This window comes from Physeter macrocephalus, unplaced genomic scaffold, assembly GCF_002837175.3.
Source record: "Physeter macrocephalus isolate SW-GA unplaced genomic scaffold, ASM283717v5 random_618, whole genome shotgun sequence".
Taxonomy (NCBI): Eukaryota; Metazoa; Chordata; class Mammalia; order Artiodactyla; family Physeteridae; genus Physeter; species Physeter macrocephalus.
The window spans coordinates 9,960-35,293 of record NW_021146011.1 but is presented as its reverse complement, the minus strand read 5'-3'; the positions used below and the strand labels follow the sequence as shown (position 1 = coordinate 35,293).

General features: G+C 51.1%; 2 protein-coding genes across 6 annotated transcripts in view; both read left to right on the top strand.

The window, feature by feature from the left end:
• Window positions 1–5,520, top strand: part of LOC102980636 (tubulin alpha-1C chain) — a 7,465-nt gene extending 1,945 nt beyond the window's left edge. The window contains exons 2-4 of the mRNA XM_007107499.3: window positions 1,867–2,089; window positions 2,232–2,380; window positions 4,430–5,520. Of these exons, the coding sequence (XP_007107561.2) occupies window positions 1,867–2,089; window positions 2,232–2,380; window positions 4,430–5,404 (1,347 nt within the window). The 3' untranslated portion in view covers window positions 5,405–5,520. The remainder of the gene's footprint in view (window positions 1–1,866; window positions 2,090–2,231; window positions 2,381–4,429) is intronic.
• Window positions 5,521–16,432: 10,912 nt separating this feature from the next.
• On the top strand, window positions 16,433–25,023 carry PRPH (peripherin). 5 transcript variants are annotated; one of them, XM_007107498.4, is made up of 9 exons: window positions 16,433–22,043; window positions 22,417–22,477; window positions 22,645–22,740; window positions 23,112–23,279; window positions 23,381–23,506; window positions 23,599–23,819; window positions 23,921–23,970; window positions 24,219–24,298; window positions 24,556–25,023. In XM_007107498.4, the coding sequence occupies exons 1-9, from the start codon at window positions 21,502–21,504 to the stop codon at window positions 24,619–24,621; spliced, it is 1,410 nt and encodes a 469-aa protein (XP_007107560.1). In that variant the 5' UTR covers window positions 16,433–21,501; the 3' UTR covers window positions 24,622–25,023. The 5 variants fall into 5 exon arrangements, with proteins under 5 accessions (XP_007107560.1, XP_007107559.1, XP_028341988.1 ...); XM_007107497.3 differs by having other exon boundaries at window positions 24,553–25,023; XM_055083272.1 differs by lacking the exon at window positions 24,556–25,023 and having other exon boundaries at window positions 16,436–17,530; window positions 21,261–22,043; window positions 23,921–24,322.
• The last annotated feature ends 311 nt before the right edge of the window (window positions 25,024–25,334 follow it).

The window sequence follows — 25,334 nt, the reverse complement described above, 5'->3', positions numbered from 1 at the left end:
CCAGCCGCTCCGCGGCGTGTGGGATCTTCCTGGACCGGGGCACGAACCCGTGTCCCCTGAATCGGTGGGCAGACTCTCAACCACTTCGCCACCAGGGAAGCCCACGATGCAGTTTTAAATAGTCATGGGTTCATTAGAACAAACAACTCCCCTTTCTCCCACTAATAAGCGCCACGTGGCCAGGGTCGGGGTATATAGGATCCTTCGGGGCCGCCTGCCCTCTCACTACTCATCAGCAAGCTCACTATTACCTGCCTCTACTTGCCCAGCTCTCCCTAGAGCTGGGCAAGTAGAGGCAGGTAATAGTGAGCTTGCTGATGAGGTCAGCAGACCATGATTGTTTTATGGGGAGTGTAGGTGAGAAGGAGGGGACCATAAATCAAAGGTTGTGAGTGATTGAGGGTTTTATCTTGGGTTATGAAACTAGGCCCTTTGAGATCTTAGGTGGTGTTGAATTTTCTTTAACTAGATTCCTGTTAGCAGTTTTTAAAAACTTGAAACCCTCTTATTTGGAGAAAATGTAATGGGAGATATTTGGTGTTGATATTTGAAAGACCTCTGTCTCCAAAGCCGCTAATCTGATTTATGATGGAAATACAATAAAAATCCTTTTTTTGTTTTTTCTCTTAAGTCTGTGGGTATAGATTCTATGTTCACTGCCTTATTTTACTAAGCAGAAATGAGTTTGGTAACATCCTAACATCGTTACATTTTTGAAATTATAGACTTTTCCCCCACATTGCCAGAGATATATGTACATTCTACGAGAAGACAGCTAATTTCTTAAACTATTAATAAAGTCTTGGTGACACTTCTAGCATTTATTACCATGTGTCTCCGTCACCCGCCCACCTTCCCCACCACTCTCCCCTCAAGATGCGTTGATAGTGAAGGAAAATGTTTTTCCTTAATATTAAATTCTTCCACAGGGTTAAAAGGCTGCCTCTGACCAGTTTTTAAAATACAGGTAACTGCTGCTTATCTGGTGTTTTCTCCATGAGTCCTATGGCTGCAGTTTGCTGGTTTAAGCTGGTTTTAAAGGGAGAGGCAGAAGCTCTTATCTTTTTTAAAAAAAATTAATTAATTTATATTTTATTTTTGGCTGCGTTGCTGCGTGCAGGCTTCCTCTAGTTGTGGTGAGCAGGAGCTACTCTTTTTTTTTTAATTTATTAATTTATTTATTTTTGGCTGTGTTGGGTCTCCGTTTCTGTGCGAGGGCTTTCTCTAGTTGTGGCGAGCGGGGGCCACTCTTGATGCGCGGACCTCTCGGAGCACAAGCTCCTGACGCACAGGCTCAGTAGTTGTGGCTCACGGGCCTAGTTGCTCCGCAGCATGTGGGATCTTCCCAGACCAGGACTCGAATCTGTGTCCCCTGCATTGGCAGGCAGACTCTCAACCACTGCGTCACCAGGGAAGCCCCAGAAGCTCTTATCTTTAAAGAATAGGATTAAAGAGGGACCAGAATGAGCTCTAGTTACACAGTCATACAGAGAATGAATCAGCTGGAAGGAGGAATTTTGCATGCCTTTAAGGAATCAGAAGGCCTATTTCCCAGGAGTTGGGGAAAATCTATTGCTAGAGCAGCTTGTGTCATTCTGAAGGTAGAAACCTGACCTTGAACATCTAATGTGGCTACAAAGCGAAGGTCTGGTCTCCGGTCTTGCCTAGTAGTTCATTAACATATCTGTGGTTTTCCAAAGCGTTTTCTCTGAGTTAGGCTGTTGCTTGTGAAATAGTCCCTGGGCAGGAGTGGCCTCCAGAAAGGTGCTGATCTCTTCTGAAGGTTAATAGTCATTTACGGTGCATCATTCCTAAATGTCCCATCTGACGTTTCATATTCTGACATTTCCTTTCTTCCTCTCACAGCGTGAGTGCATCTCCATCCACGTTGGCCAGGCTGGTGTCCAGATCGGCAATGCCTGCTGGGAGCTCTACTGCCTGGAACATGGCATCCAGCCCAATGGCCAGATGCCAAGTGACAAGACTATTGGGGGAGGAGATGACTCCTTCAACACCTTCTTCAGTGAGACAGGCGCTGGCAAACACGTGCCCAGGGCAGTGTTTGTAGACCTGGAACCCACGGTCATTGGTGAGTTGACCTCAGTAATCCCAATGAGATCCCGGGGGTCCGGAACAGGAGGTGTATCCTGGGGGATCCATTGATGCCCTGGGGTCAAGCAGACTTGTGCAGGTTGTTAGTGATGGGTGGCTGCTTCATTTTCCTTTTCCAGATGAAGTTCGCACTGGCATCTACCGCCAGCTCTTCCATCCTGAGCAGCTCATCACAGGCAAGGAAGATGCTGCCAATAACTATGCCCGAGGTCACTACACCATTGGCAAGGAGGTCATTGACCTCGTCTTGGACCGAATTCGGAAACTGGTAAACACAGTACTTTATTTAAAGTAGATGAGAGTTTTCTCCTACAGTTTTGAGAGACCAAACTACAAGAATCATTCTTTGTACACTAAAATGAGCTTTATACTGCCCACTAAATAACTGGACTTCTAAACCAGATGGTCCTGAGTTATGGGACAACTATTTGGGGTGGGGATAGTGTTCTTTTGCCTCCTTCTGTGTCTTACAAGGCAGATTTGGGCAATTGCTCATTCAGTGAGGGCAGTTTACCTGAAGTCAAGGTGAGTACCCGGACACCTTAACCGTTTTACTGACATTTAAGACCATTAAACATCCTTGTTCATATTAATCAGGCAGCTTCCCGGCTTCAGGCTGAGACATCCCTTTTTAGGTCTTCTTAGTCACAGTGGGTAGGTGGCTGACTGACATGTAATTAATTGATCAAACTCATACAAATTGGACTGCTGACGTGTTATTACAGAAAGTTCATAGCAAAAGAAGCCAGTGTAACACTGACTAGAAATAGCTGACACTGGAAACTTCCAACACTGAAAGTGGAGTCAAGGGAGCTCCCTTGTTACAGAAACAAGTAAGTCATTGGAACTTTGAAAGTATTAAGATATAATCACAAAAAAGCAGTACCCTCGTTTTTCTACCGGAGCTCAGGGCAGTGTGGACTGGCCCTGTGGCAGAAAAATCTAAGGCAACTATTCACATCGGTAAAGTTGATAAGTGTTCTGTTCGGATCATTTTAATTAAGAGTCTGGCAATCAGATGACTCTGCTTCTTAGGCATGTGGGCAGCTTGTAAGTAATTAAAAATCAAGAACGAAGGCCTGGGTGGAATAGCTTGTCGGGAAAATCACATTATGCTAAGCCCAGCAACAACTGGTCTATTCTAAAAAGAATGACCTTACAACATTCATGGCTTCATACTTTTTCAGATGTTTATCATAGTCTTCCCAGCAGAACTGGGCTAATGGTTCCTATGTTTGCAAGTCAAGCTTCAGCTACAAGTACTGACTTGGAAATCAGAACCTGTCTTTAGGGACAGATAAACCTTGTAAAAGCCATTGAGGGTTCTGGAGTGAAGTTCATTAACTACCAAAACAATTGCATTTGTCCTTGGTGTTATTGCTGTATCCACATGGGGATTAAGGGGTGAAATTGGTAGACTAGGGTCTGCCCTGGCATTGATCTCATTCAGAGTATGGACCCACAGGAGAAGTGAACTAGGGGCTCAATAGAGAATGTCCACAAATCTCTGAGCACCTTGAGAAGTGAAGATTGTCAACAGAATACTTTGTTTGAAATGACAAAATCATCCTTTCCTACAATAGCCAGAATAGCTCAGTTAAGTGGCGGAAAGCCCCAATGACACAAGGACATGGAATTGTGACAGTAAATCGCCTTTCCCAGAATGAATAGATTTTCTGATAACTAGTGCTTGTTGTTCCGCGCACTGTTCCAGATACTCATTTAATTCTCAACAACCTGAAGTAGGTTACTATTCTCCTCATTTAATAAACGAGAAAACTGAGATTGAGAAATGAATTTGGTCAAAGTCACACGTCAAGGAACGGGTAGAGCCAGATCCAGGCCCGGCCCTACTCCAGCACCAGGGCGGATCTTGGCTATTCTAGAAATCAGCTGCCGAAATCTGTAAGACATCCATTATATGGGGCTGGTGGTCCCAGGCCTGCTGTTGGTAGCTCTCCAACTGATAAGAGGTTGCCTTTGTTCTGCGGTCACAGCAAGGGCACCAGAGGTTGCCCTCCCAGTCACCAAAACTTGAGCCCTGCATCCATTCCAGACCTCATGATTCCTCTGCCTGCAGAAGTGAAAACAGTTCATTTAAAATAGCCTTTTAACAGATCCCCTCCCTCCAGCTCCCAAGAGTTGATTGTGAAAAGTTTCTCTGAATCACTTAGCACTTAGAAGCTCTTTAGGACTGCTTTCTTAGCAGATATTGTTCAGAAGATTTTTTTAAAGATCTCAGTCAATGTGATTATGGATTCAAAGAAGTCATTGCACCTTTCGCCAAGGCTAAAATTAAAAGTCCTTTCTTTTGCAGGCTGACCAGTGCACAGGTCTTCAGGGCTTCTTGGTTTTCCACAGCTTTGGTGGGGGAACTGGTTCTGGGTTCACCTCCCTGCTGATGGAACGTCTCTCTGTCGATTATGGCAAGAAGTCCAAGCTGGAGTTCTCCATTTACCCAGCCCCTCAGGTTTCCACAGCTGTAGTTGAGCCCTACAACTCCATCCTCACCACCCACACCACCCTGGAGCACTCTGATTGTGCCTTCATGGTAGACAATGAGGCCATCTATGACATCTGTCGTAGAAACCTTGATATTGAGCGCCCAACCTACACGAATCTTAACCGCCTTATGAGCCAGATTGTGTCCTCCATCACCGCTTCCCTGCGGTTTGATGGAGCCCTGAATGTTGATCTGACAGAATTCCAGACCAACCTGGTGCCCTATCCCCGCATCCACTTCCCTCTGGCCACATATGCCCCTGTCATCTCTGCTGAGAAAGCCTACCATGAACAGCTTTCTGTAGCAGAGATCACCAATGCTTGCTTTGAGCCAGCCAACCAGATGGTGAAATGCGACCCTCGCCATGGTAAATACATGGCTTGCTGCCTGTTGTACCGTGGCGATGTGGTTCCCAAAGATGTCAATGCTGCCATTGCCACCATCAAGACCAAGCGCAGCATCCAGTTTGTGGACTGGTGCCCCACTGGCTTCAAAGTTGGCATTAATTACCAGCCTCCCACTGTGGTACCTGGTGGAGACCTGGCCAAAGTACAGCGAGCTGTGTGCATGCTGAGCAACACCACAGCCATCGCTGAGGCCTGGGCTCGCCTGGACCACAAGTTTGACCTGATGTATGCCAAGCGTGCCTTTGTTCACTGGTACGTGGGTGAGGGCATGGAGGAAGGAGAGTTTTCTGAGGCCCGTGAGGACATGGCTGCCCTTGAGAAGGATTATGAGGAGGTTGGAGCTGATAGTGTTGAGGGAGAAGAGGAGGGTGAAGAATATTAACCTGTCTGCTGTAATTTTACACTCTTGTCTTGGTACTGTCTTATTTGTGTTCTGTGGAGCTGCCCATTGTGGCCCTATCTTGTCAATAAAAGTGATATTTCTGTTTTCAGTGTCAAGCTGTATCATAGTAAATATTTGCTCTGCTTTTTCAAGGCCAGTTTGGGATGGAGGAGGCTGGCAGTTTCCATCTTATCATTTGCTCAGCGTTTTAAGTGGCTTCTGTGTACTGTGCCAAGGGGTTTGTCTATTTCACTTAGACCTGAATTGATGACTGGTTATAAAATCATTTTGTGAGGCAACAGGCTCACATTGGGCCAGTGGTTTTCAAACTTCAATGTGGATGTGAATCACCTGCAGATCTGAATCTGTAGGTCTGAGGTGCAGCTTCAGATACTGCCTTTTTTCTTTTTTTTTTTTTTTTTTTTTTAAAGCTCCCAGGTGTTCTTGGTCGGCTGAGACCATATGTGGAGTAGCAAGGGGTTAGGTAACATAGCTCATAAATGGTGGAGCCAAAATTCAAGTCACCAGCCAGGCTGCCAGAACTATTGCCGTCATTATTCATAAAATATTGGAGTCATATGGGCAGGGCTTGGAATTGTGCTGATTTATTCCATACTTAGCCAAAACCTACAATGGCAGATAAGATTGTGCTTTAAGAAGTTACTGCTTGGGGACTTCCCTGGTGGCCCAGTGGCTAAGACTCCCGTGCTCCCAATTCAGGGGGCATGGGTTCGATCCCTGGTCAGGGAACTAGATCCCACATGCCACAACTAAGAGTTTGAATGCCACAGTTTAAGATCCCAAGTGCTGCAATGAAGACCCAGCACAGCTAAATAAGTAAGTAGAAGTTAACTGCTTGGAGAAAGTGGAGCAGGCCGAGACACAAAATTACAATAGTCTCAGGTTGTTATGGTGTTGGTCCTTGACCCAGTGTATGTCACGGGGAATATTTGAAGTAGGGGAATAATAAGGAAAACTGAAGGAATGTGTGTGTAAGAAAGGTTGGAGAGGAGAGCTCCCTAATTCGGACCCTGTTCCGAGAACCTGTTGGAAGCAGTGTGGTTCTTGAGCGGGGGCAGGAGGCAGCTACGAGAAGATGAGGGTGGGGGAAGAATGCACATGAATGTGTGGGTGGCTGGAGAGCTTGGCGATTGGTGCTCCGGGACCAGTGGCGTGACCTGTAAGGTTGAACCGAGCAATGAAAAATGACAAGGATGATCAGAGGGCCAGGTCATGCCGAAGGGAGGAGCCAGCCTTGGTGCTTAGGTGCTGGCCTGAGAGGGGAGGCCAAACAAGTGGCAGGAGCTGGGGGTGGGTGCAGACCTGTTCACCTGAGCTTATTCTGATGGTGCTCCGTTACCACCTTCCTTTTCCTCCTGCTGTTTTCACCTCTTACCCATTGCTCACCTCTGCCCCCTTAGTCTTTAAGGAGAGCATTTTATTTTAAAAAATATTTATTTATTTATTTGGTTGCACTAGGTCTTAGTTGGGGCAGGTGGGCTCCATAGCTGTGGCATGCGAACTCTTAGGCGGCATGCATGTGGGATCTAGTTCCCTGACTAGGGGTTGAACCCAGGCCCCCCTGCATTGGGAGCACAGGGTCCTATCCACTGTGCCAAGGAGAGCATTTTAAAAATGAACATTCTGGGGCTTCCCTGGTGGCGCAGTGGTGAAGAATCCGCCTGCCAATGCAGCGGACACGGGTTCGATCCCTGGTCCGGAAAGATCCCACATGCTGTGGAGCAGCTCAGCCCGCGCGCCACAACTACTGGGCCTGCGCGCTAGAGCCCGCGCGCCACAACTACTGAAGCCCGCGTGCCTAGAGCCTGTGCTCCGCAACGAGAGAAGCCACTGGAATGAGAAGCCCGCGCGCCGCAATGAAGAGTAGCCCCCGCTCTCCACAACTAGGGAAAGCCTGCGCAGAGCAACGAAGACCCAACGCAGCCAAAAATAAACAAACAAATAAATAAATAAAATGCACATTCTGGGAATTCCCTGGCAGTCCAGTGGTTAGGACTTGGCGCTTTCACTGCCAAGGGCCAGGGTTCAATCCCTGGTTGGGGAACGAAGATCCAGCAAGCCATGCAGCACACCAAAAAAAATCCCAACACATTCTGTCTTGGAGCATAGCACAGCTTCCAGCCTGTGCCGTTTCAGCTTTGTGCTTGGAAGGGTCTTGCAGCATTCATCAAGAGAGCAACGGTGGTCTTATGCCCTTCAGGGTGAGGCCCAGCCCAGCCCCATCCTTGAGTACAAAGTCAGCTATTGCTACTCAAAATGATGGGCCACATTCCTTCTGCAGCCTAAGCATGGGAGTTCTGGGGTGAAAATGAACCTTGGAGTGGCTGGTCACCCCAGCTGTACTCAGAGACCTTCCCAACCTGGGGTATCTGCTGATTGCCACAGTGCGAGCTCTGGAGGGAAGAGGACATTCGGGTGTGAGAAGGAACAGATAAATCATCCAGCTTCAGCTGGGCATGATACCCCACAGTACCTGAAAGGTCCATTCTCTGAGCCCGCATGTACCAAGCTGGGTGCCCCGAAATGGGATTCAGGCCTTGCCGATTATCATCCCTCAGCCTTCAGAACAGGCTGGTGGAACCTAAAGAGCCTGAAGCCCCTGGGCCAGTCACCCGTGGCCAGTGGTGAGCCCCTCCAATGACCTCTGTAAGCCTCACAGGTGAATTATCTTCTGCCAAGATGTGAAAAGGGTTGGAAACCTTTAAGCAGCCTCTATGGTGTGGGGGGGAAAGAAGGTGAAAGAAGAGTTTAGCTGAGAAAAAATATTCCGGTAGAACAGAGCCTGGAGAATTGAAAGAGCAAAGTGCCAGAGGTTGAGGAGGGATCTGTCCTTGCAGTGATGATTTCTCCCTCCTGTGCTGGCGAGAAAGTGAATAGAAGTTAGCCTGCAGCAAGAACAAACATACCCCAAGGTCCAGGTCACTGCTTTGTGGATGACAATCATCTGATCTGCCCTTGAGCACAAATGGAAAGTCTGGGCTCAGAACTGCAGGCATTGCTGAGGCCCCTGAGGCTTGATGGGGATAAATGGAGAAAGCCTAAGAGGATACAGCTCCAAGACTGGCTAGGGCCCCAGATTCTGGCTGTGCAGCTTATACGCTGCCCTCACGTGACCTGATCCGTGGAGCAATCTGCTTCCACCCCACGGAGGCTGCCCACCCTGGGAGAGGCCAGTGGGCACCCCAGCAGAGCTGTGGTTCAAGCTGGGGTGAGGAGGAGAGAATGGCTGCAAGCACCAGTGTGCTGGCTGGTCTACCTGTCATCCCAGGTGTTTGGGAGGCAGCTGGCAAATGTCTCTGCTCCAGTGGGAATCTGTCAAACAGCCCACTATCAGGCCAGAGGTGGCCAGGTCGGGTAGAGCTTAGAGAGAGCCTGTCTTCAGGCCTCTGACTTCTGGAAGGTGTGTGGCAGCCCTGCCTGGGGTTGTGGGAGGGAGGGGAGGAGGCTCTGTCAGGGTGGCAGGAAGACCCTTTCACGTCTTGGGTGTTTCATGATCTTCACAGCACCTGTGAGGTGATGTCATCACACCCCTTTCCACAGCTGAGGAAATCAAACCTTGGAGCAATCGATTAAGCATCTAGCTTAAAACTACAGAGCAAGTGGCCGAACTGAAATCTGAGCCCAGAACTCTGACTCCAAAGCAGCACTCCACTCTGCCGAGCAGCCTCCGAGCACCCCGAGGGGAAGTCGCCACCGTGCCCGGCAGCCTTCCAGTTCTCAGGAAGAAGCGACATGGAGGCCAGCCCTTGTGTGGAGCTCTAGGTGGAACCACCGTTGGAGAAAGGAGATCTCGTTCTGCTATTGTCAGATCGCCTCCCAGGAGCCCCATTCCTGGGACCGGGTGGCAGCACACTGATCCAGAGGGGCAAAGTCAGCTGGTCGCCACTGTCCAGGCTGCAGCTTCCTAGTGAGGGGGCCTTTATTTCAGGCCTCCTTCTGATCTCAGGGGATCAATTCTCAGATTGTAGAGATACGGAGTCTGTCCTTGATGGATAGCTGCTACCACCTGGCTGGACTCGTGCCGACAGGACAGCTCTCACCTGGAGCATTGCTCCCCTAAGCACTGGGGCCAGGATAGTCAGCTCCTGTCAACCAAGGCCACAAGGTGAAGCTGGCAGAGATGACCCAGGCAGATGGCTCCTGCAGCCCACTGCCAGAGTATCTGTCTGGCAGTCACAGGGCAGCAGAAGATGAAGGGAAAACACACCCAGTGTGTTAGGGTGGGGAAGGTTCCCATCTTCAGCCCCATGGAGAAAGTCCCCTGTGCTGACACCTTATTAGCCTGTCATTGCCCCATTCATTGCGAGAGACTGGTGTCTCTGAGTTTGTCAGCCCTGATCAGGTTCTGGAAAAACTGTTATTTCCTCCTCTGATGGTCCCTCTGATTCTGCATCAGGAGAAAACTATTCAGCAGCAGAGTCTTATGGAACTAGAGACATGTCTTCTTTAGTCGTAATACAGGAAATGCTTTTGAACACTGGTCTCCCCACCAGAAGACTTCTTTTTCTCTCTCTTATAAAAAAGAGAACAGAATATAAAGCATTCCTAATTACATGAGAATTTTGTCTACATTGACAAATTCGTTTAATTCATTGGGGAGGTGGGTATAAGTACAATCTCATTGCTGTCACACTTTATCCCCTTCCCCTGCTCCACTCTGTTCTTATTAAATATTTCATTTGGCTCACTGGAGATGTCTAGCCCAGCAGTAAACTAATACTGAAATGTCTTTGACAAAGGTAATCATGGCCAATTTTACTATTATAACAATTATTGCAGTTTTTAAGTTTAATTCATTCATTATTTTTGAAGAACCTGTTTGGTGCAAGTCACTGTGCTGGGTTCTATAGGGAATATATTTAGCTTTTTCGTCCCCATCAGTTTTTAGAGACAGATCGCATAGGCACAATCCTAATTCAAGGCAGTATATGCCGCATGTCAGAAGAGGTGGGCAATTGTGGCAGCCACTTTCGCATATCTACCCCCAAGCCATTCCCAGCTGGTGGTTTTATTTGCCAACACACCCTCTGGGCCTCTCCACCACCAGGGCAAATCTTAGTCTAAGCTCATCAAGGTAATTCCAGTTCTCCTGCCTGGGACTGGTTAAGGAAGCAGCAGGTGATGCAATTATGCAAGTGAGAGGGGAGGTAAAGTCTTCTGGATGGGGGTTGATAGGAAGATATTCTTGGAAGAATTTCCTTGCTCTTAAAAAGGAACACAGCGGGGCTTCCCTGATGGCACAGTGGTTAAGAATCCGCCTGCCAATGTAGGGGTCACTGGTTAGAGCCCTGCTCCGGGAAGATCCCACATGCCGCAGAACAACTGAGTTTGTGTGCCACGACTACTGAGCCTGAGCTCTAGAGCCCATGAGCCACAACTACTGAGTCCATGTGCCACAACTACTGAAGCCCGCGTGCCTAGAGCCCATGCTCCGCCAAAAGAGAAGCCACCGCAATGAGAAGCCCGCGCACCGCAACGAAGAGTAGCTCCGGCTCGTGGCAGCTAGAGAAAGCCCGCGTGCAGCAATGAGGACCCAACGCAGCCAAAAATAAATAAATAAATAAATTTATTTAAAAAAAAAAAAAAAAGGAACACAGGGGGCACTTCCCTGGTAGCCCAGTGGGTAAGACTTCTCGCTCCCAATGCAGGGGGCCTGGCTTTGATCCCTGGTCAGGGAACTAGATCCTGCATTCATGCCGCAACTAAAAGATCCCGTGTGCAGCAACTAAGACCCAGTGCAGCCTAAATAAATAAATATTTTAGAATTTAAAAAAATAATAAAATAGCCTGCTTATATTAAAAAAAAAGGAACACAGGGAAAGGATTTTCTCTTTTGAACTTTTGACATTATTTTGTGAGCACATGATACTTGAAGTTGCCACAGTTATCTTGTGATCACAACTGCACAGATATGAGGACAAAAGCTAACATTCCCAGCCTAACAGAACAGAAAGATGCAAAGAACCTGGGTCCTGGATAGGATGTTGAGCCCCTCAATAACTAGTCCTGAAACTTCTCTCCCTCTGGATTTTTCATTATGTAAGATTATAATCCTTTTATTGTTGGGTCATTTTGGGTTGGGTCTTCTATTGCTTCCTGCCAAAAGTATTCTAACTAATATAAAAGCCTCATGCAATAGTTCGTAGAAGAGTTTAGTGAAATAATAATAAAAATATTAAGGCCCTTTAAAAATTGTATAATCCCCCTTCCAGTGCAAACACTGGCCCTGGGAGAGTAAAGATTCCATGCCTCCCCTCCTTTCCTTGGTTTTTGACCTTCCTCTGCCTGCAGTGCCTGGTCAACCAAACTGATCTGCTGCTTCCTTTCAGTCTTTCCAGGAGTCTTGGATGGACTTAAGCCACAGATTAAAAGCACACAGAAAACATCTGCAGGCCTGAAAAACCTTCTTCCCTTTTACATGCAACGGTGAATGGAGCCATAGCCTGATCTGTGGATCGGAAGGTATAGATAGCTTCTGATACAGAAGACCAAGGAGGCCCACTCTGGAAGAACCAGCTCCTCCTAGGAAGCCCAGCCAGAAGGAGCTCAACCCCAGGGCAGTCCCAAATCTTCCAGAGCCTAAGGAGCTTTGAGCTGCCCTTGTAGACAGGGGGTGGCACTGGGGGACTCTTGGGACAGGAACCAGGCTAGGTTCTGGGGGCTCCAGGGTATGAACAGGGGCCATTTGACCAGTTATTCTCTTGTGTGGGGGGGCCCTTGGATCCTTGAGAGGAAAAAGCCTGAGGGGCTTTTTCTCCTTCTCTGGCCCATTTGGTTTCTTTTACTCTCCCCCACTGCTCCCCTCTCTCCCCAACCCTCATCTTCTCCCTCCACTTCCATTTCTCCCTTCCTTCTCTCATTTGTCTCCTCCTTCCCCATCCTCATTTCCTCCATCACCTCCTTTCCCGCTGGCCATGTGCCAACACAACAGTGTGAGAGAATTCACCTGGGGAGTGAGACAACGTCTAACAGATGCTGACAATTGGCCCTCAATGGCTGTGAGATCCACAGGCTCGGAAAGCTTGGAAAGCTCGGGCCCAGTCAGACCCAGCTGTCAGAAGAGCACCTGTGCAGCCTGCAGGCAGAGGGCGGACAGGGCCGTTTGTAGGGCATCAGACTCTGAACTTGTCTGCTCAGCTGCCACCTGGCCTCTCTCCACAGGAGGTAGGGGGAACGTAGATGGCAGAGTGTTATGACTGCAAAAAGGAGTCTCCTGGTGGCTGGCCTGAGGGGCAGGAGCCCTGTCCTGTCTCATCTCAGGCATGAGCATGCGCTCAAGAAATTCGTATCAGGCACAGTCTCTTATAAGACCTGCAGAATCAAGTGGAGACCAGGATGAGAAGCCCGGGTCCTATTCTAACAAGCAGTGTGACTAACTCTCCTCCTTCTCTGTCACACTTACCCAGTAGCCAGAACCACTGCCTTGCGCCATAACGATATCGAGGACAATGGAACTAACCCACTAGAAGGAAGGTTGTGGACATTATGACACTTCACCCCTAAATGCTCCTGCAGGCACCTCCTAAGAACAAGAACCTTCCTTATACAACCGCATTCCCGTCTTCACACCTAAAAGCGGTAATAATCATTCCATAGCATATAATACACAAATTTCTCCAGTAGCCTTTTTCTTCTTCAAATCTAGGATCCAATTTAAGCTTGAACATTGATTGAATTTAGTTGTTATATGTCTTAGTCTCTTGTCTAGAACAATCTCCCACTGTAGTGGGTTGAATGGAGGCCCCCCCCCAAAAGATATGTCCATATCCCAGAACCAGTGAATATGACCTTATTTGGAAAAAGGGTCTTTGCAAGATGTAGTTAAGGACCTTGAGATCATCCTGGGTTACCTGGGTCCCCAAATCCAGTGACAAGTGTCTTTATAGGAAGGAAAGAGAAGACATAGACACAGAAGAGGAGAAGGCCATGTGAAGGCAGAGGCAGAGATTAGATCACTACAGCTGCAGCCAAGGATCTCCCGGAGCCACCAGAAGCTGGAAGAGGCAAGGGAGGATTCTCCCCTAGAGGCTTTGGGAATATGCCTTACCAACATCTTGATTTTGGACTTCCAGTCTCCAGAACTGTGAAAGAATAAATTTCTGTTGTTTTAAGCCACCACGTTTGTGGTAATTTCTTATGACATCTCTAGAAAACTAATACACTCACTTTTAAAAAAAATGGCTTTGACTTCTTAGAGCCTAGGAATCATCTGATAGAATGTCCCAAATCTGAAATTGTCTTCAGATTGACCTTTTAAAGTCATAAACCTGATCAAATCATTCCTCTGCTTAAAACCCTCCAGTGGGGGCTTCCCTGGTGACGCAGTGGTGAAGAATCCGCCTGCCAATGCAGGGGACACAGGTTCGAGCCCTGGTCCGGGAAGATCCCACATGCCGCGGAGCAACCAAGCCCATGCGTCACAACTACTGAGCCTGCACTCTAGAGCCCGTGAGCCACAACTACTGAAGCCTGCACGCCTAGAGCCCGTGCTCTGCAACAAGAGAAGCCACCGGAATGAGAAGCCTGCGCGCTGCAACGAAGAGTAGTCCCCGCTCACCGCAACTAGAAGAAAGTCCATGCACAGAAATGAACACTCAACACAGCCAAAAATAAATAAATAAAATAAATTTATTAAAAATAAATAAATAAATAAAAATAAAACAAAACCCTTCAGTGGCTTTTCATTGCATTTATAATCAGCTATAGGGACTTCCTTGGTGGTCCGTTCTCCCAATGCAGGGGGTTTGGCTTCGATCCCTGGTCGGGCAACTAGATCCTGCACGCGTGCCGCAACTAAGAGTCCACATGCCACAACGAAGATCCCGAGTACCACAGCTAAGACCCGGTGCAGCCTAGATAAATAAATAAATAAATAAATATTAAAAATAAAGAAATAAATTTATTTTAAAAATAAATTTAAAAAAATAAGCTATAAACCCTTTCCTCTGATTTAGAAAGCCTGTGGTCCGACTCCTCCCCACTCCTCTCACGTCACCTTCCCTTCTCTCCTCCCACCCATCTCACTTCAGCCTCACCTTTCTACAGTCCTGCAAACATGCCAAGCTCATCCCAGACTTATCCCTGCCCAGGTGAAAACCAAATACAATTCTTTATCTTTGAGTACTGGATCAGGGGAAAACAGCTATGAAGGACATTATTGGGATCATTGTAGGGGTAGGGAATATGAATATAAACTATATATTAGATAATACTGTTGTATCAATGTTAAGTTTCTTGGGGGGTTAATAGTACTGTGGTTGTATAGGAAAATGTCCTTATTCTTAGGAGATGCATGCTGAAGTACTTAGGGGTGAGACATAATGTCTGGAAATTACTTTCAAAGGAACTGTGGCAAAATATTAACAACTGGTAATTGTTATACCCTGGGAAAAGACATATTGGTGTTGATAGCAATGTTCTCTTTTTTTAAAATAAATTTATTTATTATTTATTTTTGGCTGCACTGGGTCTTCGTTGCTGTGCGCGGGCTTTCTCTAGTTGCGACGAGCGGGGGCCCCTCTTCGTTGCGGTGCGTGGGCTTCTCACTGCGGTGGCTTCTCTTGTTGCGGAGCACGGGTTCTAGGCGCACCGGTTTCAGTAGTTGTGTCACTCAGGCTCAGGAGTTGTGGCGCACGGGCTTAGTTGTTCTGTGGCATGTGGGATCTTCCCGGGCCAGGGCTCGAACCCGTGTCCCTTGCATTGGCAGGCGGATTCTTAATCACCGTGCCACCAGGGAAGCCCCTCTAGACTTTTCTCTGGGTTTGAAAATCAAAATGAAATGGCAGGGGGGAGGGGGAAATGGACAATTTAAAGAAAAAATCTTAATCCAGGTATGCTCAGATTTTTTTTAAGATTTTTTTTTGATGTGGACCATTTTTTAAGTCTTTATTGAATTTGTTACAATATTGCTTCTATTTTATGTTTTGGTTTTTTGGCAGCGAGGCATGTGGGATCTTAGCTCCCTGACCAGGGATCAAACCAGTACCCCCCTGCATCAGAAGGCAAAGTCTTAACCACCGCCAGGGACGTCCCTGCTCAAATTTTCATGTGCACTAAAAATCACCTAGGAAGTTTGTTAAAATGCAGAATTCTAGGGATTCAGAAGATCTAGGTGGAGCACTGAAATCTGCTTTTTAATGGGCCCCCAGGTGATTCTGAGTCAGGTCTCTAGGCCACACCATGAGGAGGAAGGGTCACTTAGCACCCTGTGGCCATAAGCTGCTCTCCTGTTCTCCAGTTGACCGGTAGCTGGTTGGAAGGATCAGGCAGGCAGATGGATGGAGATGCAATTTTACAGTGAGGGTAGTAGGACAGGAGATTGTGGACAGAGTAGAGGATAAGCGGGGAGTTGAGGACAGACTTTGCCTCCTTCCCTGGCTTTGGGCTTCTGGGGGTGCAGAGGAGGTTCCTAGAGCCCAGGGGAAGAATGAAATCAGGGTTCAGAAGTCCTAATACCAGTGCTGCTATTCTATTTTACACACTCTAATTCTCCTCTTTATTTTATTTATTTATTTATTTTAAAGAATAGGGAAGTGCTTCTTTTTTTAAAACTATTTATTTATTTGGCTGTGTCGGGTCTTCGTTCCAGCATCCAGGATCTTTAGTTGCGGCATGCAGACTCTTAGTTGCAGCATGCGGGATCTATTTCCCTGACCAGGGGTCGAACCTGGGCCCCCTGCATCAGGAGCGTGGAGTCGTAACCACTGGACCACCAGGGAAGTCCCCTCATCTTTAAAAAGGAGGTCATAATAAATAGTTTTGGAGCATCCCCCAAATTCCAATGTTCCTGAGCCTTGAGTGTTAAACTCAATAAACGTGGCTGGATTCAGACTGCAGACATGTCATTCTAGCATCTGGCCAGAAGGTGGCAGCAACACACCTCTCTATTTTCCTGACTCGACAACCACAGGAAAAATTTTTTTCAGGTGCCTCTGGGTTCCCTTCAGTTTAACCAACAGCTGTTTGACTTAGGTCCTGTGCTAGACACCACAGACACAAAAGTGAATAAGATCTGAGGGGTTCCCTCAAATATCACATTGTCAGGGAGCAGGAGAGTCAGACATATAAACAGATTACTAGTTTACTAGCTGTGTGACGTTGGGCAAGTTGCCTAACCTCTCCATGCCTCAGTTTCTCCAACTGTAAAATGGGAATAGTAGTAGTACCTATGTCATAGGGTTATTGTGAGGATTAAAAATGATAACACGTGTAAAATGCTTAGCATAGTGCTTGGCACATAGGAAATGTTAGCTATTGCTATATTATACAGTGAGAGAAGTGATGAGATAGAGAAGATACCCAGGGTGCTCCCTAACAGGGAGGAGTGGAGCCCCCAAATGGAGATAATGGGGAAAGGATTCCACGCCGGTGGAGCCACTCTGTCAATAGGGACCCTGCAGCCAGACCAGCCTGGGAGAGCCCACCTCGAATGGAGCTGGACTCCTTCTGGCTGGGGCTCATCTGGGCTCCTGCAGGCCCAGAATACAGAACACCAGCAGGCCCTGACCAACCAGGACGTGTCTTCCTGGAGAGGAAGCCGTAATTTGCTCACTGCACAACCTCAGACAGGCAACTTTGTCCCTCTGAGCCTCAGTTCCTACCCAAGTGATGGGAAAGGAGATCACAGGACCCGAGGGACAGTGCCAAGTTCCACATCTGAGACACTGTGGAGAGTTAGCTGTAAGGTCAGCCAGTTCAGGGGCAGCAGGGACCTGGAGCTAGGGATGCAAAGAGGAAGCAACAGGAGGCAAAGAGATCTTGGGGAGGACACTGGAATTTCCCCAGGATGTGGAGTGGAGGTTGAGCCAGTCCTAGACCTCAAGGGGCAGGGGCAGGGAGATGCCAGCTAACCCTTAGGTACAAGTAATTAGGGTTATGTCATTGATTCTGTGTGTCTGTTTCCTCTCTGTCACATGGGAGGGGAAGAAGGCAATCAACAGTGTTGAGCACCTACCGTGAGCCTCACAACATGCTAATCGCTTTATGCATAACACCTCATTTAGATCTCATGACACCTCTGGAAGGAAGGTATCATCATTCCTATTTTACAGGTGAAGAAACTGAAGCTCAGAGACGATATGTAACTTGCCCAGGGTCACACAGCTAGTAAGTACCCAGTCTGATGGCCTGATCTCTTCTCCCATGACCTTTCCCACCATCCCACCTTAGCCACTCACTCCTTAGAAACACCCTGGGAATCTTTTTTTTTTTTTTTAATTTATTTAATTTATTATTTTTGGCTGTGTTGGGTCTTCGTTGCTGCCCACGGGCTTTCTCCAGTGGCGGTGAGCGGGGGCTACTCTTCGTTGCCGTGCTCAGGCTTCTCATTTCAGTGGCTTCTCTTGTTGCGGAGCACGGGCTCCAGAGCGCAGGCTCAGTAGTTGTGGCACATGGGCTCAGTAGTTGTGGCTCGCAGGCTTAGTTGCTCCGCGGCATGTGGGATCTTCCCGGACCAGGGCTCGAACCCGTGTCCCCTGCATTGGCAGGCGGATTCTTAACCACTGCGCCACCAGGGAAGCCCCACCCCGCGAATCTTATCCATAAATACCCCAGCTCCAGAATCACGAATTCATGCACCCTGCTCTCTGAAAACAACTTCCTACCCTCTCAGTGCCTCTTTCAGTTCCTTGTACTGTGACTGTTCTTTGGCCTTGCCTGGAAGTCCAGCTATGGACCTCTTTACTCTCCCAATACCCCACCCTCTCTTGTCTACACACCCCCTCCTCATCCAGCTTTGAGTCCATGGCCTGTCATTTAGCAGCTCTCTTGCCAGTAACCTAAACTTCATTGCTTACCTGCCTTGCAAACCTCAGAATACAGTGGTTATTTCTCTTTGAGCCTTCGCCAGAGCAGCCAAGGACAGCAGAAGGAGGAGGGGTAATAATAACGCTGGCTAATACTTATATAGCATGTGTTATGTGCCAAGCACTAAGTGCTTCACATACTGGAACTCAATTACCCCTCCACACTATGGGCTAGGTACTATTATTATCATCCCCACTGACTGACAAAGAAAATGGAGAGAATAGAGGTTAAAATCACTCAACCAAACTCAAAGCATACAGCTAATTAAGTTGAGGAGTCATGATCAAACCCATGCAGTCAGTCTGTCCAGAGTCCGTGTCTTGATCAGTATACTATTTGCCCAGTGCACTGAGGCCACCCTTCCCTCCTTCCATCAGCCAGGAAGTACTGGGTTCCTGCCACACCGGCCCAGCACTGCTCTTTGTGGGGACAATCCAAAGGAAGTCCAGATCCTTCTTCACTGTACTTGGGGGCTGACAATTTCTAATAGTAGTAATAGTAGTAGTAATAAAATTAGCTTACGTTTTCAGCTTTTATTATGTGTGTCCTAAGTATTTTACATGTATTTATTTAACCCTCCCAACAACACTATGAGGTGGAAACTACAATTTTCCCCCTTTTGCTGGAGCACATGAGAGGACGTAGTAATGAGACTACATTTGTACAACAGAGTGTTGGAATCAGATGGGAAGCTTGGTAGCTGAATGCCAGAGCCCTGGCTCTTAACCGGGACCCTTTCCTACTTTTCTTCCGGCCACAAGACCTCCCAGGCCCAGCTCCTTCTGAGGACGGGGGAGGAGTCTTCTCTGCATTGCCAGCAGGCCTGGTTCCCAAACCCAGGCCAGACCCTAGCCTTACAGCTCCCAGAGCCCTGCCGAGGTGGTCCCGGGTCCCTCTACTCTGAGGCTTCTGGGTGGTGAGCTGGGAGCTTAAGCAGGGGAGAGGATGGGAACCCCACTGGTAACTCCCCGGGGCCAGCCCTAGAGGCCTCTACTCTGAAAGGCCCAGGTCTGCCAGCACTTCCCTATAAAGATAAAGCCTGAGCTCGTCCTCCCCGGGCCTTACCTGTCCCTTTGCGTGAAGTACCAGCTCAGACTCCCAGTTGGTACCCCGAGGACAGAAGGCAGGGCAGGGCAGGGCAGGGCCTAGGCTGGAGTGGATGGGGCTTCAGGGCTGCAGCAGAAAGCACCTAGCTTCCTCATTCCCCTCCTCACACCTATCAAGCCCCCTCCCCCTAACCCAGGCAGGACCCTACCCCTCCCCACTTCCAAGAGTTAATGGCGACCTGCCCTGGTTTATCCATCCCACCCCTCTCTCCCATCCTCCCTCTTCCCATTCCCCTGGCAACCAAACCAGATTCATCAAGGAGAAGGACCTGGCAGCTGTTCAGGGAGAAACTAATAGCCCAGAAGGAAGGAGGGGCCGGGAGAGGAGACAAGGCAAAGGCGGTAGGGATGTGAGCGTGAGGGCGTTGGCCCATCTCAGAGGACACACAAAGGCAGGGAGGCCCCTCTGCCCTGCAGTGCTGAGGGGATGGCCAGCCAGGGAGCCGCCCTCCTCATCCCCTCAGCCAGAGGTGCAGCCCGGAGTCCCAGACCTGTTTCCCCAGACGCCCAGCTCTTGTCCTCAGGACCAATCCTACACGGACCCGTCCTTGCTGGAGAGCCCTGGAGTCCCCAGCGGCGGCAGCCCCTTAGCTCCTGGCAAGCCCAACAGGCCTCAGCACCTCGACTCCTGCAGACCATCCAAGCTGCCTCTGTCCACTCCTGGGCAGCCTGTGCCTGCTTTCTGGAAGCTGTTTGACATGCAAAGGCCAGACATCAGCCTCCCTGCTAACTCGGGTGGGGGAGGGTATGAAGGGCCCTGTGGTTGGGTGTGTCTAATGTGTGTGCACATAGGTGCACGGTGCTATTACGCATATGTATCTGTGTGTGTGCACAGGCTTGTGGCTCTGTTCTGGGCCTTTTTCTCCTCTTTCAGTCCCTGAGCCGATGGGGATGGGCACTTTCTCTTTCCCCTTCTCTTCCCATCCATCCCGGCCTATCGCTGGGTACCTGCAGCTCCTCAGTACTGGAAACCGGTTCCTGCCAGTGTGTCTATCTCTCAGCCTTGGCAGCAGCTGCTACCCTTCAGCCCCCTCCCCTTCCTACTTCAGGAATCGCCCCGGTTCCTGTAAGGCTGTGACTGAGCAGCGGTGGGTTGGGGGAAGGGAGAATCCAGTAAAGCCAGACAGCACACGCTAGCTCACTCAGTTCAGCCTCTGGCATGGCACAGACCCTCCCAAGTGGGACCCAGAGCTGGGCCTAGTCACCCTCAGCCCCCTCTGATGTGCCCACCTTGTTGGGACCTGGGGTAGATTTGGGATCTGTGTCTTTAAGGCTGAGACATCAGCAGGCAACCTCCTGGCCAAGTGTCCAGGGGAGGGGGAGGGGAAGAAGCAAGTCCATTAGCAGCAGAGCTGGCGCCAGGCAGCAACCCTTCACAGAGCCTTGGGGATTACAGGGAGAGCAGCCCTTCCTCACCCATCTCAGCTGCCTCTGCACTCCTGTCCCCCAGGAGTTAGTGGAGACCCGCCCTGGTTTATCCATCCCACCCCTCTCTCCCATCCTCCCTCTTCCCATTCCCCTGGCAACCAAACCAGATTCATCAAGGAGAAGGACCTGGAGATCCCCCAGATCTCCCTGGGTGTGGTGACAGAGGGGGCAGCTGACAGCATTTGAAAGCAGAGCCTAGCCTTCAGGGGCCATGTGGAGGCCCAGCCTCTGGGGCCTAAGCCAGGCCAATTCTCCCTGCACCTGGGCTACATCCTCCCTGCCCATGTGCCAGAAGCCTGCCCTTTAACATCCAATCCACCTAGCCCCCAGTTTTTACCAGTTCTTTCAGGCAGGGACCCCAGTTCCAGTGAGGCCCTCCCACCCTAGGCTCCAGCTCCGGATATTTGCTGGAAGGCACTGACCCCCCCCAACACCCGAACCCCCCCTCCCGCCTGCCTGTGGCCTGTGGTAGCCATCCCTGTTTCCTTCCCCACCAGCAACTGGGGGAATCAAGTAGGCAGGACGCCGGCAACCAGGGAGGGAGGGTGCGGCGCTCCTGCTGCTCCGCAGGGGTGGGGCGTCCCCCTCCCCACATAGCCCCACCGTCAGGCCAGTGGGAGGAGCAGCCCATGCCCCCCCTGAGCCCGCAGGGCTATAAAGCCACCTCGCAGCGGTTTGCGGCTCCTTCCCAGCGCCCGGACAAGCTCTGCCAGCGGTGACTACCCATCTTCGGCCGCCATGAGCCACCCGTCGGGCCTCCGGTCCAGCGTCAGTTCCACCTACTACCGCCGCACCTTCGGGCCACCGCCCTCGCTGTCCCCGGGGGCCTTCTCCTACTCTGCCAGCTCCCGCTTCTCAAGCAGCCGCCTGCTGGGCTCGGCGTCCCCCGGCTCCTCCGTGCGCCTGGGCAGCTTCCGCAGTCCCCGGGCGGCCGCGGGCGCCCTCCTGCGCCTGCCCTCGGAGCGCCTCGACTTCTCCATGGCCGAGGCCCTCAACCAGGAGTTCCTGGCCACGCGCAGCAACGAGAAGCAGGAGCTGCAGGAGCTGAACGACCGCTTCGCTAACTTCATCGAGAAGGTGCGCTTCCTGGAGCAGCAGAACGCGGCCTTGCGCGGGGAGCTGAGCCAGGCCCGGGGCCAGGAGCCGGCGCGCGCCGACCAGCTGTGCCAGCAGGAGCTGCGCGAGCTGCGGAGGGAGCTAGAGCTGCTGGGCCGCGAGCGCGACCGGGTGCAGGTGGAGCGCGACGGGCTGGTGGAGGACCTGGCGGCGCTCAAGCAGAGGTCAGGGGACAGGGCCGGGGCTGGGCGGCGGCCGTCGAGGCGGCCGCCAGAGGGAGTGGCCCGCCTTGTCCACCTGGGCGTGTGCAGGCAGCATCCTCGCCAGCGGGCAACACCCCCAATCCCCCTCTACCACTTTGCTGAGTCTCTGAGGAGGGGAGGAAGGGGGAGTTACTATGTCTCCCCTGTGTATGAAGGGGCCGCATCTCAGCTCCCAGCAGGTTAAAGGGAAATATGGGGCAATTCCATCAGGCAGCCTGAAGACCCCTCCTCAGGGTCCTGGGCAGTAGCAGCCTCTGACCCAGATCCTGGGGGTCGCGGTCTTACGGCTGGGCGGTGACCCCGGAGCTCAGCTTCTGCACACTCCTCCCCCCAGGCTGGAGGAGGAGACTCGCAAGCGCGAGGATGCGGAGCACAGCCTCGTGCTTTTCCGTAAGGTGAGCTCGGTCTCCCCATTCCTACCCCCGGCCTGCGTATCCAGGGTGGCATCTGTGGGCAAAGGGAGGCGACCAGAAGCCTCCAGAGGCAGACAGGGAGAGCCAGGCTCTTCGTCGACCTAAGCAACCCCTCCCTGCTCTCGAACCCCCACTGCCACCCCGTGAAGGACGTGGACGACGCCACCCTGTCCCGCCTGGAGCTAGAGCGCAAGATTGAGTCTCTGATGGATGAGATTGAGTTCCTCAAGAAGCTGCACGAGGAGGTGGGTGGACCCGGGTGTCAGGAGGTTGTGGGTGGTCTCGTTGGACCTGGAGTACAAGCTCTGGAAGAGACTGGCGAGTGGATCTGAGGAAGCGAAGTGAGATTCGTAGGGTAGACGCAGGCTCTCAAACACCTCTACAGGTGGTTTGACTCACACCCCTGCGCCGCCTGGTGGCGAGCAGCGGAGATGCAACCCCGTAACCCGGCCAGAGGCTTAGTACGGGCGTGGCGCGGGCCGTGCAGTACCAAGCGCGCTGCACTCCCTGGCGCCCCCTTCTGTTCATTCAAGTGTTTCTTCTCTTTTCTGTGCACCAACCGCGCGGCCCGCGTGGGATCTGCGCGATGAACTCGGCCTCTCGCGCTGGGCGGCAGGAGCTGAGAGACCTGCAGATGAGCGTGGAGAGCCAGCAGGTGCAGCAGGTCGAGATGGAGGCGACCGTGAAGCCCGAGCTGACGGCGGCGCTGAGGGACATCCGTGCCCAGTACGAGAGCATCGCGGCGAAGAACCTGCAGGAAGCAGAAGAGTGGTACAAGTCCAAGGTGCGAGGGCACGGGAGGGTTTGGGAGGATCTGGAAGGGTGGGGAGCTGGTGGGAGGGCGCATCTGGTCCACTCACGTCCGGGTTGCCCCCCTGGCCGCAGTACGCGGACCTGTCCGACGCCGCCAACCGGAACCACGAGGCCCTGCGCCAGGCCAAGCAGGAGATGAACGAGTCGCGACGCCAGATCCAGAGCCTGACGTGCGAGGTGGACGGGCTTCGCGGCACGGTGAGTACCAGGCTGCGCGCCCCCGCCCAGGGGGTGGAGGATGAAGGCTGCTCCCCCCATTGACTCCCCCCCTCTTCACCCCCAACCCCCAGAACGAGGCGCTGCTCAGACAGCTGCGGGAGCTGGAGGAGCAGTTTGCCCTGGAAGCCGGCGGGTACCAGGCGGGCACCGCACGGCTCGAGGAGGAGCTGCGGCAGCTAAAGGAGGAGATGGCGCGACACCTGCGAGAGTACCAGGAGCTCCTCAACGTCAAGATGGCCCTGGACATCGAGATCGCTACCTACCGGAAGCTACTTGAGGGCGAGGAGAGCCGGTGAGGGGCGGGTCGGATAGGGTGTGGTCAGGACTGGGGGCGGGGGAGTGGGGGGAGGCCAGCGGCTCAGCGGAGTAGCTGACCGAGTGCTTCGCCCCCAGGATCTCCGTGCCAGTCCATTCCTTTGCATCCTTAAGTATAAAGACGACTGGTGAGTCTTTCACGTCTGACTTCCAACTGTCTGTCCCCTTGTCCATTTCTGCCCTGACTGGACTCTTACTATGGCTCTGCTCAGGGATTGGTTCTCTCCGTGAACTTCTGAGTCCTGGTCTACACTCGCCTTCGCTCCTCAGGCTCTGCCCCTCCCCACCCCTCCCTCACCTCCCAGATGGAGTGAGGGCTTAAAACAAGAGAAATCCCAAGCCTCCTCCCTTCCACCTCTCTTCTTGCTTTTTCCAGTGCCTGAGGTGGAGCCTCCCCAGGAGAGCCACAGCCGGAAGATGGTTCTGATCAAGACCATTGAGACCCGGGATGGGGAGGTGAGATGGGTCACTTGAGTGTAGGACCCCATCATTTCTCATAGTATTTCTGAGCCCCAGCCTGGCTGCAGGTAATCTTAGGGTGTTTGTGGGTTAGTGATTCTTGGGGTGGGAGTGAGACAGGGAGATGGAGGTGGATGGTCAGACTGGAGCCTCAACTGGTTATGCCAGGGAGGGGGGACACCGTGCCACAAAGGAGCTGGAAGGAGGGTGGTGCTGAATGGTTTGTGCCCCTCACATGCCTCGGCCCCCAGCAGGTGGTGACAGAGTCTCACAAGGAGCAGCATAGTGAGCTGGACAAGTCTTCTACTCACAGCTACTGAACTTGCTGGTCCAGAGCTCCCTGGCCCTGCCCTAGGCCTCGAAGCCCCAATCCAAACACCAGTCCCGAATTAGTCTCCTCCCCCTCTGCATGTGTCCACCAGATGGCTCCAGTCTCCCCTTCCCTGGCCGTGGCCAAACCCTACCCAGCACCACAGCTGGGCCTCTCCACGCCCACAGAGACATGATCCATATGTTTCTCATTTCTTATCTTGGTAAGAGTCTATACGTTCCCCCATTTCTCGTCCCGGTAAGAGTCTATACGTTCCCCCATTTCTCGTCCTGGTAAGAGGCCGACCATCCCCAGGATGAGTCTACTCCTGCCACGACCCCAAGATTAGTGGGCGGGTCAGGGTCTGAGTTTCACTTTTAAATCAAATAAAACTGCTATCAAGGGAACCCTCTCCAGTGGTGATCATTTTGTAATGTATAAAAATATGGAATGACTATGTTATACATCTGAAACTAATATAATATTGTAAGTGAATTATACTTGGATTTTTAAAAAATCGTAGAATAGTAAATGGGGGAGGGGAGGGGAGGGGAGGGGGGGACCCTCCCTAGTGCACTTGTGTCTGTGTCATGGGAGCGTCAATGCAAAGGAGGCTCAGCAGTATTTTCCCCCTGCCTCAGGTTATTTCTCTTCTGACTCCCACTATCTCGGCATCTATGACTCCTGTCTACACTTCTGGTTTTCCTCCTACCTCTCTGTCCA